Here is a 12,656-nt window from a genome sequence, read left to right as displayed (position 1 = left end):
TGAGTACATCCTACATGCCAGGCTTCATGCTTGGTCTTTCAGCTATGTTCTTTCATCTAATCTTTATGAAAACTGAGCTCGGTTGCATTTGAACCCCACCCCCGCCTGTTTTTATTTTTCTTTTTTAATACAGCAGTAGACTGAAGCTCAGAAAGGTGAGTTATAGTCTAAGATCACATAATGCATGTGGTGGAACAGGAATTCACACTCAAGTTTGTCTCCCTGTAGCGACACCTTGACCTTGAGATTTTCATCTCTCTGAGGAAGGAACTAACTACTGGGTTTCAAAAGCGCCTGGCACCTCCTTCTTTACAGCTTGTTGAGCTGGCATTTTGGTAAGCTGGCTTAATCTGTTTAATGTCATGGATGCATTTTAAATAGGAACACTGAAGTTCACCTCCACTGCCAGGACGTGCTGGTGGGCACCTATACCTTAAAAAAACACTAGCCAAATTATAATTCTCAAATCATCACCAGGAGCACTTGCTCCTCATTTCAGGCCCAGCCCCCATGACCTCCTTCTTGGCATCACAAAGAAAGAGAAGAGGAGGAATAGCCACTCATGGCCTGGGAGGGCATGGAAGAATCTGTTTTTAGGTACAGGATGCCTCTGCTTGGTGGAGTATGGTGATGCCCGCCTGCCCTCTCTCTCAAACAGGTTCTGAGTAAGGCCTACACCCTGCTCCACACAGCCTAAGGGCAGGACTGGTGATGAGTAGGAGCCTACCTTTTTCTGTTTTCACTGAAGAGTTCCACACAAGGAGGAAGAAGAGATCTAGATAGGGCAAGAGGGGTGGGGGTGACTGAGAGGCAGGTGTGTTGTGTTCCTGCGTCAAGCAACTGAGTCCAAGTTCAAAAAAAGTCTAGCTCTAGTTTTTTCTGCTTCCTCAGTGTCTTGGGAACCATATGTTATCAACCAATACATGCTTATTGTTGATTGTTAAACTGATTGGTAGAGATCCTCTTGATGGAGAAGAGAAGGAAATACCTTCTATTGTCCTCCCACTGACCTATCTGCGTCTTTCATTTGTGGAAAGAAATACAGGAAATATAAAAAAGAAAGGAAAAAGGAATCATATATACACATGCCCACCAGAATGTGCCCGTATGTTCCATCAGGACCCCAGTCAAGATATTCACACAAGAAATCTTTATTCCCATCCATTTGATCCTCCAATCTTGCTCCAGCCTGAACTTTCTCCAAAGATGTGTCCCCCTATTTCAAGAATAAATTCTAAAGGTAAACTCATTAAATTATAATCACTCAAGGATTGTTTTCATACCATATATTTGACAATTATTTCTGAACTTCTACTCAATCAAGCAAACTAATAGTCAACCTTGACTTCTCCCATAGCCCACACCCAAAAGGGCACACAATGCTACTGATGTTATTTTTCACATCTTTATCTCTGTGGTTCTGCCCACTGCACTAATTGAGGCTCTCATAATCCCTTTCTGGCTGGTCTCTATCTCATAATCAAATGCATATTTCCATGCAGTGACCACAGTGAACCCCCTGAAAATGAAAATCTAACCATGCTATATTCCATGACTAAAATCCTATGGTAAACCTTCTTCACAGGGTCAATTTGATCTCCCTCACATAGTACATTAAACACTATGGAATTCATTCATTTCATTTATAAATATTTATTGAGCACCTGCTTGACAAAGTGGGAGTTCTATGGTAATGAAAACAGAGAAAAATCCCTGTCCTCTAGGGGAGAGAGAGAGGACAAAAAATTAGATAAATAAATTATACTGAATGTTAGATAGTGTTCAAGCACTGCAGGGTAGAAGTCAAGGGGCTAGGTTGTCCATATTAAATAAGGTGATCAAAAATGGCGTCATTAAGAATAGCTTAAAAAAATTTTTAATGTTTATTTATTTTTGACAGAGAGAGAGACAGAGCATGAGCAGGGGAGGGGCAGAGAGAGAGGGAGACACAGAATCTGAAGCAGGCTCCATCCAAGCTCTGAGCTGTCAGCACAGAGTCCGACGCGGGGCTTGAACTCACGAATTGCAAGATCATGACCTGAGCCGAAGTCAGGTGTTCAACTGACTGAGCCACCCAGGCGCCTAAGACTAAAGTTTTAATACAAACTCTCTGGCCGCTGTGTTGAGAAAAGCTTGCAGGGGAACAAAAAGTGAAGCAAGGGCCTATCTGTCAATTAAGATGCAACTGTAAACTCTAATAATCCAAGGAAGAGATGAGAGTGCCTGGGGCAGGGTAGAAGCTGTTGATCAACATGATGTTGCATGTGAGAGAAGAGATATCTGAGATGACACCATAATGTTTAGACTGGGAAACTGCAAGCATGGAGCTACCATGGACTGAGATGTGGAAGATTATGGGGGTGGTGAGTGTTTGGGGTAAGATTCTCAGAAACTTAGTGTGAAATATGTAATGTTCAAGATGCACAATAGACACTCAAATAGATAGCCAAGCAGGCAGTGCTAGATCTGGAATTCAGGGAAAGGTTTAGAGCTAGATACACATTTGGAATTAATTCATCAGCATCCCAGTGCATTTGAAGTTGTCAGTCTGAATGAAATTAGACATGAAATGAGCGTAGACAGAAAAGAAGAGGAGTATGAAAATGAGTCCTGTGATGTTCCAGTTTGAATGATGATGGGAGGGCAAACAAAGAGAAAAGAAGGAGCAACCAGCAGATGCAGTAGAAACAGCAGGTGAAAGCCGTGTCCTACAAGCCAAATAAGAATGCGTGTCAAGATCAGAGGCAATTGCCGTGTCAAATGCCAACGAGAAGCCAAGTCAGGGAAAGATCGCTGGATTCTGTACGGCCATTGGTGTCTTGAGAAGTATAATTTGACTCCAGCACAGGGAAAAATCCTTCTGTGATGTAGGTTTAAGAAAAAGGAAGGGAAACTCAGAAGACCAAGGAGGTAGACATTTCCAAGGACATGGGCAATAGACTGAAAGAGGAAACGGAGTAGTATATGAAGTCAGAGAAGACAGAGAAGACAGAGGTCTCCCTCGACCTCGAGAGTGTTTTTTCTTATCATGTTGTATGCAAATTATTATTTTATTTATTATTGTAATTATGTTCTTAATGCAAGCAATCTTTGCATGTTTATGTTTTGGGGAGCCATCCAACAGAACGGGGGAATGTTGACAAGGGCGGGGAAGATATGAAGGCTGGAGTGATGTTCTTGAGTGGGATCTGACACCTGGCCCACAGGTGGTCGGTCTGGCATGAGCTAGAATCACTGCTTGCTCATATTCACCCACATGAGGGAGATGGAGTGCCTGGTCACCTATGCAGGAGGTGGGTAAATAGGGTGGAGAGAGTGTACGGGGGTATTCTCTTCTGGATGCTACATTTCTCACAAGAAAGAAGAAAAGAAAGTCATCTTGCACAAGGGAAGATGGGGTTGTAACTGTTGGGGTATAAGGAGAAAGAAGGAGGTTTTAAAATTGTCATCTAGGAGATCAAGAGAATGATGGACTAAAACAATAAAGGGGGATTGCTGGGCAGATGGAAAGGCTCACCTGAGGACACGATTCTGAACAGGATGATCTGGACTCTGCATGTTCTCTGTTGTGATGTGCCCTCCCCTTCTTGCTGCCCTTTATAATGAGACCCCAGGAATTCCAGAGTGCCTGCCACATGCTGTGCTGTTCTGGACATCTCTGCCGATGCTCACATGGACCCACCACCTGACCAGCTCCTTCTCTCTTCTCCTCTTAGCCAACTCCTCCTCGCCTTCTAAACTAACTAGAGTTAGGAGTAACTTTCTCTAAGAAACAGGTACTTACACCCAGAAGAGATCAGTGTTCTCTTCCATGCTCCCAAAGCACCTGTACACACTTCTATCCCAGCCCTTGTCAGTCTCTTGTGATTCCTCTTCAGCTGTGCATCTTCCTCTTATACTCAAGTTCAGGGTTATCAAACCTGATTAGGCTTCAGAATCACCTGCTACCTCCCCTGCAAAAACATTTCTGATTAAGTAGATCTGATGTAATGCCCAAGAATTTGCATTTGTAGCAAGAACTCAGGTGATGTGGATGCTGGTAGGAGGTGGGGAGCTCACCGTAGTTCACTTTTGTCTAGTTTGTCCAAGGCTGAGCCAAGTGTGGTTGATATCTATCCCCAGGACTTGGCTTCACACTTAGCTCAGGGTAAAAGCACAGAATATTTTATTGAACAGCCAAAACATATTTGGCTGAATGAGAAGAGAAGTAAGGTACCTGAATGGTAAGCTCTCTTCCCTCCCGGTTAATCTTCAAGTGGTGCAACCTTCGGTTGGCAAAATTCTCTGCATCCATATTGAAAACATGGGTCTCTTCCTTGCTTAGCTGATAGCGAACCTGTAAGCTTCCTTGAAAAAAAATTAGAAATTATAATTAAAAATATGACCCATAAAATGAAAAAGTATGATCAGATTGTCTTTTAGTTGATCATTACTGTTTTCTAGGGACCTATGTCTCAATCTTTTCATTATTCAAATTTTTAAAAGGCATTACATATGCTATTACTATAACATCTGGGTCCACATGGAAAATCCAGAGTATAGGTGCAAAATTTGTGTGCATTCGTGTGTGTGTGTGTGTGCGTGTGTGTGTGTACAGAAACCACAATGCCAGGTTGGAAAATAAAACAGTCACAAGTCTATTCCATAATTGGGCTGTGAAAACTTTAATAGCAGGGATTCCTTTTCTATTCTCTCTTCAACTCCTACTACTTCCTATAATTCGTTTTCTTCATAATTGCCTTCATGAAATTTCAGAATACATGATATGAAATCAGACTGTAAAACAATCTAAGCCAGAATAGAAGAAAAAGTTTGGCCTATGAAAGCATTACCCAACAGAGTCCACCAATATCACAAAGTCTACAAGCTAATGCTGGATTTCCTCGTTTGCTCTCTCCTTTTAGCTCTGACCATCGGATATTTCCAAATGTTACTGCTCAACTATTACTGTTTACTTTTTTATCCCTTAAACATGAATAATAGCTCTCTAACAGTAGCATATTGGGTGCTGAGAGGAGTTGAGCAGGAGTAGTAGTGCAGTGTAGACACAGGGCCACAGCCAGGCTCTGGTAGGGAAGTGCCCACCTTGTGCACCTGCGGGCTGTTGGGTGGCATGTCCTTCCAGACTCCTGGTGTTTTCATCTTGAATTCAACCCCATAAACTAAATCAGCATGTGACAGATAATTCTGTGTCAGGTATGATGGTGAATACCACATTCCTTGAGGGCATTTGGACTCTTACCATCCCACTGTCTGGGTAATACATACGCATGTACAGATTCTGCATACATATTCTGGATGCATTTGTCCATTTTAAACATAGCTTCTATTTTATACATCTTTTCCAACACCTGCCTTACAACCATCCACCTTAGATGTCAATAATCTCATAGTGACTCTGTCTATCAAAGTATTCTGAAGCTTCCCCAACATTCCAATTTATATCTAAAATACCTCAACAAGTTCTTTCAGAGCCATGCAAATATTGATCTCATCCTCTTAAGAGTTTTGATGGAATCAATGCCTTCTTCTGCTCCTATAGGCCCTGTGTTCATCTCTATTCTAACAGGTACTGAGTTGTGTTATCTATCTCTCACCTGTCTCTCTTACAAATCTATAAACCCCTTGATGATCTGCACATATCTTACTTTCCCAGTGCCTGGCATATGGTAAATACTCAGTAAATTTTGAAAGAAGGAAAGAAGGGAGGAAGAAAGGAAGGAAGCAAGGAAGGAAGGAACGAACGAACGAATGAACAAACGAAGGAACGAAGGGAGGAGGTAGGAAGGTCAAAAAATTCAGTGGGATCTTGAAACTTTTTACATCTAAAGGAATAACTTCCCTGAAATAATACAAATTTAGGTTGTACTTATTCTCAGTAAGTCCAGAGACCAATGCATTTTTCTTAGAAATTGTTTTGCCCTGGTATTTCTTGACTTGGAGTTGGGAGAACATCTGGAGAATAGAAGAGTTGCATGCCTAAGGAATTAGATAATTCCTGAAGGCCTCCTCTAGAATGTAGTAATGTCTGCACTAGTTTATCCTTCTGCATCAGAGTCTCTGATGTTTTAGGGAATTCATTCAGGTTTGAATTCCCACCATCTGCCTTGAACCTTCTGTCTCTTGTTAGTATTTAGGGTTCTATTTCTTTCCCAAGCATCTGGATTTGCTTTATATGCCTAGTCCAGTCGTTTTCAAATTGGTTTCAAATTAGAACACTGCATTCAAATGATAGTGAAGGCTATTATAGAAAACAAAAAAAATACGGAGCTTCTTGAGCTGAAGTAGGAATGGGAAGCTGTCTCTAGGCTGCTGCTGCCACTGTCCTCTCCCACTCCACCCACCTTCAACCCACAACCTCATGTTGGCCAGCAGAACTCTTCGGTTTTCCAGGAGTGTAGTGGAAAACCTCTACAAAGTGACAACTTGGCGTACCAGGGTTTGGTCACATCTATCCTGGACAGCTTTGTATCAGTCCTCTGCATCCCATAAGACACAGCCCATAGAACACTCTTTCTCTGCAGTCCTGACCATTGGGATCCCACACTTCAAATACCCATAGACCCATAGGTTTGATAAGCTTACTGTTGGATTTGTATAGACATTAAGTTGACCAATGCCAGATGCTCTGTACATATCTATGTCGATGTAATTGGCTGAGGAGAGAGAAGCCATGTGCTCCTTGGGAGATGTTGGACCTATTTTCTTTCTTTTTTTCTTTCTTTCCTTTTTATTTTTTATTTGAGACAGAGAGAGAGAGAGAGAGAGAGAGAGGCAGAGGGAGAGAGAAAATCTTAAGCAGGCTCCATGCTCAGTGTGGAGTCCAATGCAGGGTTCAGTGCCACCATCCTGGGACCACGACCTGGGCTGAAATCAAGAGTTGGATGCTCAAACAGCTGAGCTACCCAGGTGCCCCCTCTTTCTTTTTTATTGAGCGACATACATTTTATTCTCTCTCGACAATAGTTCTGGAGGCTAGAAGTTAAAAATATTTTTTCAAAGGCTCGAGGCTAGGATACTCCCATGCCTCTTCTTAGTTTCTGTGAATCCTGGCAATCCTTGGCCTGTAGATGCGTCACTCTGATGTCCTTTATCTTCACATGACCTTCTCCCTGTGTCTCTCTGTTGGGCCTATTTTCAAAGCTGCTCTAATACTCAACAAAGGATACCATATACCATTTAGCAAGACATTTTATTATTCATATCCTGCTTGACAATTTCCTTCTCATAAAAATAGAAAAAATATGAAGTAGAAACTCAAACCTGTAAAATCCAAAAAAAAATTTCTAGTTGAATGCCTTGAGCCAAGCCTTTGGGTTATGATGCTTGCATCTCAGTTATTCAAAAACATCATTTCTTTTTCTTTTATTTTACTGGTTCCCACTTTCCCATTCTTCCTTCTCTGTCTTCCACACAGCCATGAGTGGAAATAGTACATATTTTGCTATGTGACTCTAGAACTCAAAAAAAAAAAAAATTCCAAGCCAAATAAACTAAGGGTTGTCAGAGGGAGGTGGGTGGGGGGTGGGCTAAATAGATGATGAGTATTAAGGAGGGCACTTGTTATGATGAGCACTGGGTATTATACGGAAGTGATGAATAATTAAAAAAAAAATCCAAGCCTCCTTAATTCTATATGATGTATTTCAACTTCTTGGCCTGACATACAAAGCCTTTTATTTTTACCTTCCAACTTTATCAGCTACATATTACCCATATCTGAATCATACCTGAACACTCAGCATCTCCCCAAATAATGCTCCTTCTTACCTTTGTGTGTTTTTCTTTTCCTGTAGTTGGAATCATACCCCTGACTCCTTATCTGCCTGGTAAGCTCCTCCTAATTCATCAAAACCCATCTCAGGTGACCCAGGTCTCTACTCACTCCTAAGACTGATAAAATATTTTACTATATTGCCACTGTGCTCACTTTTAATAAAACAAACGAACAAACAAGCAAACTCAATCTATCATGATTATTTTGCCTTTCTCCTTGAATTTATTAAGGTCCTGTAGGAGAGACAGTTGCTTGTTCATCCCTGTGTCTACAAAGTATAAAGCAGGGTTTGCTGTCTTAAGTCTCCGGAAGGCATTTGTTGAACAAAGTATCCCCTCTGGAGAATTTTATTACCACTCCAACAAAATTATAAACTAATAATTTTTCAATGCCTACTGTGTGTCAGAATTTAAATAAACAACAGTTACAATGCTACAGTTCTATCATTAAGAAGGTTTTGATCCAGTTTAAAGCAAAAACAAGATCATGCTTGCTTGCTCTTAAGCTCCTCTATGTTTTAGACATTTAACCCGGTAGTAACGATATTGATATTTTTAAATCAAATCCTCAGATTAGGAAATAGATTTTCAGGGAGGTAAACAGCTACATAAATTAATAATAATAATAATAATAAGGAGGAGGAGAAGGAGAAGAAGATTCAAATTCAGGAGTATAGAACTTTAAAGTGTATGTTCCTTCCACTATACCACCCTGACTCCTAAGGCATGTGATCAGGTAGATGGATGAGTGGATGGACAGAAAGTGGATGGTGGCACAAAGGGAAAAGTGAATGATATGGCAGACAATACAGAATGCGTATTTTGTGAATTCAAAACGATGAACGGTTAAAAGAGTTGAGGTAATAAGAAAGCTTTTCAGAGAAAGAGGCTTGTTGATGGAACGTAGAAATTAGCTAGGGAAAAAAAATAAGGTGATATGCTCAGGCAGTTGTAGAAATTAAGCAGAGCACTGTGGCTAAATTTTACCATGCTTGGAACAGTAAAGCTGTAGACCAGCATCGCTGATGAAAATCTTAGCAGATCTGCACCCAACCAAGCTTTCTCATTCTGAAAGATGCAAAAACTAATATCCTGTACCTTGAGTGGGAACTTGGAACAGAGCAGTAAAGAGACAGTCCAGGCAAAGAACCTGGACTTGTTCTTCTAAAAAGGGATCCCATAAAGGGCTTTAGACACATATGTGACTGGGCTGATGTACAAAAAGTGGTATCTTCAACATCAAAAGAGAAACCCATGAAGGCACTGGACCCCTGCAGTGGAGTCCATTCTTATATTTCTGTCCACAGAGCATTGTTAGTTTCTTGCTTTATCATTTCACTTTGCAAGCAGGAGCTCTTTTACATGTTGAATCTTTTCCATTCCCTATCAATCCCTATCAATCCCGAATTATGTGGCTTCCTCTGCACCCTTTAGTCTCTACTAACCAGACCATTCTCACCAATTAGCTTCTCTTCCGTTTTCACTGCCCCACTCAGTGGCACCACCCACCCACTGGGGGCTCACTTCAAAGCTTTAGGAGTCATCTTTGTTTTGTTGGGTTCCTTCACCAGCACCCCTGCATACATGATGCACACCCTAGTTATCAGCAGCCATCTGGTCTCTACAAAGTAAACTGTGCATCTCCATACCTGTTTCCAGCTCAGCTAAAACACCCTCCTTCAATCCATCACCAACTGTCACCCGCGCATCCTACTTTCTGAATACAACCTTCTCCCTTTCTGGCTCCCTTTTTCTAATGCCTGGATTCCCATAATCCCTAGAAAGACTAATTTCACCAACTACTTATTGTTCCTCAACCTCTTCATGTCCTCTCTTCTCTCCTTACCCAGCTGAAACTACATGGCCCATCACTGTAAATCATCCTCTCCTATAGGGTCTTACTTACCTTGGTCACTCTTTACTGAATGGACATATTTGCTTGGCAGAACTTTAACTACTAAAATGCAACCGACTTTTTCTCTACTCCTGCCTGGTTTAGCTGGCAGAAGACAATACAAACAATGCAGACTGCTGGTAGGCCACTTCAGATTCAACCCCACCAACTTCAAGTGGGTCTTTCTTGTGTCCTCTCTGTCTCGGTGCATTTACTAAGTTGGTGCATCTGCAGCTCAGACAGCTCTTTAATGTCTTCTCTTCTGTCCTCTGGCCTCCACCTCTGCCTTCTTCCCTACTCTAAGGGGATATCCCTGCTCTGCCAAGAAAACCAAAGTAACCAGAAAATAAGTACCACAACCTCCTGCCATCATATACACTAACCCGTCAATTTCTGAACCCATATGTTTTACCTTCTTCTCTTTAACTTAGACAAACTATCTATGATCTCACCTAGTATCATTTTATGCATTCCTTCTCATCCTTCTCATGTACTTGAACACATCACTCAGGCAACCCCTCCTTCCTTTACAGTTTTTCTTTAATTCTCTGTACTACTTCATTCGTATTAGAATTTTTCCTGAAAGAAAGAAAGAAAGGAAGAAAGAAAGAAAGAAAGAAAGAAAGAAAGAAAGAAAGAAAGAAAGAGGGAGGGAGGGAGGAAGGGAGGCTGAGGAAGGGAGGAAATGGAAGGAAGGAAGGAAGGAAGGAAGGAAGGAAGGAAGGAAGGGGGAGATAGGAAGGAAGGGAGGGAGAGAGGGAGGGAGGGAGGAAGGAAGGAAGGAAGGAAGGAAGGGGGAGGGAGATAGGAAGGAAGGGAGGGAGAGAGGGAGGGAGGGAGGAAGGAAGGAAGGAAGGAAGGAAGGAAGGAAGGAAGGAAATAAAATAAATATCTTCAACTTTCTTAACTTTAGCCATTGCCATATTTCTCTGTTCTCTTCTGGTCTACAAAAAATCTCCTGAGGCTTTATCTATATTTCCTATCTCCAGCTCCTCTCTCTCATTTACTCTTAAACTCCCTCTAGTCAGATTTCAACCCTGTATCTTCACCAAAGCTTCTATTTCTAAGGTCATCAATGATTTTCATGTTAAATCCAATTTTCCACTCAAAATCCCCATTTTATCTCCCATTAATATTTTCTACAGTCACTTTCTTCTCTGTAAAACTCTTAGATTCCAAAACATTCCCTATCCTAGTTTCCTTCCTTCTTTACTGGCCATCTTCCCTTTCGCTGATTCCTCTATTTCTCCTTGCCCTCTTAATGTTGAAGTCCCAGGACTCAGTCTATGAACTTTTCTCTACCAATGCTCACTGCTTTGACAATCTCATCCAGTGTTATGGTTCCAATATTATCTTTTTGGTTTCCTAGAATTGTTGTTACACATAGTTCTGGAGGCTAAAGTTTAAAATCAAAGCATCAGCATTTCTGTACTTCCTCTAAAGGCTCTAGGGGTAAGTAACTCTTTGCTGTCTCTTCCTAGTTTCTGTTGGGGCCTGACAACTTTTGGCATCCCTTGGTTTGCAGCTGCATAATTTTAGTCTCTGCCTCTACTGTCATGTCACATGTCCTTCTTTTCTCTATGTGTCATCATGCATCTCTGAGTATCCATATCCCTCCTTCTTATAAGTACACTGGTCATTGGATATAGGATGCACTCTAACCCAGCAAGACTTGATCTTAACTAATTATATGTGCTACAACCCTAATTCTATATAAGATCATATTCTGGGGTGAATTTGGGGGACATTATGAGCCCAGTATACTGTCTAAATGTAGAACAATTCTAAATTTCTATCTCCAAATTGGTCTTCTACCCTTACCTGCAGTCTCCTCTCTACAATTGCCTTCTCAACATCTGTACTTGGATGCCTAATAACCTAAAACTTTAATATGCCCAAGCCTGAATTCATGATCCTCTTTACTAAATATGTTTCCACCTCAAATATCGGCAAGCCTATACTCCTATGTGCTCGGCCAAAAAATCAGGGAACCACTCCTGATATCTCTCCTTGTCTCATTTCCAGTAGGGTGTGACATAGTTTTACACACCCCCTTCAAAATATATCCTGAATCAGTTTCTTTACTTGCCACCGATTCCATTATTACTACTCTCATCCAAACAGACAACATTTCTCACCCAGATTGTTTCTTTTTTTGAAATATGAAATTTATTGTCAAATTGGTTTCCATACAACACCCAGTGCTCATCCCAACAGGTGCCTACCTCAATGCCCATCACCCACCCTCCCCTCCCTCCCATCCCCCATCAACCCTCAGTTTATTCTCAGTTTTTAAGAGTCTATTATGGTTTGGCTCTCTCCGTTATCCATTTTATTTCAATAGAGTCATAACTACTCCTCTTCTAGCTTTCCCATATAGACTACTCTTACTAGAGTATTTAGAACAATCCTGTGATAAATAAAGCATATATCAGTGTAAATCAGATCAGTTGCTATAAATCAGAATTAAAAAGAGCAATCACTCCCCTGCTCGAAGCCCTTAAATGCCCCCCCCCCCCATCTTACCCAGTGTAGAAGGCAATATCTTTGTTGTGGTTATAGGGTCCTAAGGCTTTCATTACCTCTCTTTCCTCATCACCTACTCCATTATCACTTCTCACTGGGGTCCAGTCACAATGCTTCCCTTCCAAGTTCTCAAGCAAGCATATGTCTGTCTTGGACTTCGCTTTCCTTATTCTCTCTGCGTGGAATGTTCTTCTCTGGATATACACATGGCTCCCCTGCCTCCTGCCCCCCCATATCCTATAATTTTTTGCTTAAATACCACCTGTTTAAAGAATTCTTCTCTGATTGCCATGTTAAAAAATGTGAGACCCTCACCTGACTTACACATATTCCTGACTTCCTGATATTAACCTGCTCTTCTCCACACAGAGCTTATTACCTTGCAGCATTTTGCTTATTGTTACATCTATTACTTATTGCCTATTTCCCTGCACTGGAATGCAAGTTCCATAAAGGCATA

General features: G+C 41.3%; 1 protein-coding gene across 3 annotated transcripts in view; it reads right to left on the bottom strand.

Moving 5' to 3' along the window:
* Positions 1-12,656, bottom strand: part of CNTNAP5 (contactin associated protein family member 5) — an 801,428-nt gene that overhangs the window by 50,117 nt on the left and 738,655 nt on the right. For all 3 annotated transcript variants that reach the window (XM_019469410.2, XM_053909896.1, XM_019469409.2), the window contains exon 20: positions 4,217-4,347. In XM_019469410.2, the coding sequence (XP_019324955.2) occupies positions 4,217-4,347 (131 nt within the window). The remainder of the gene's footprint in view (positions 1-4,216; positions 4,348-12,656) is intronic.

The sequence above is a fragment of the Panthera pardus genome, unplaced genomic scaffold, assembly GCF_024362965.1.
Source record: "Panthera pardus isolate Hobbes unplaced genomic scaffold, ASM2436296v1 HiC_scaffold_10, whole genome shotgun sequence".
NCBI lineage: Eukaryota > Metazoa > Chordata > Mammalia > Carnivora > Felidae > Panthera > Panthera pardus.
The sequence above is the reverse complement of the archived record's forward strand: the minus strand, read 5'-3'. Positions and strand labels throughout refer to the sequence as shown.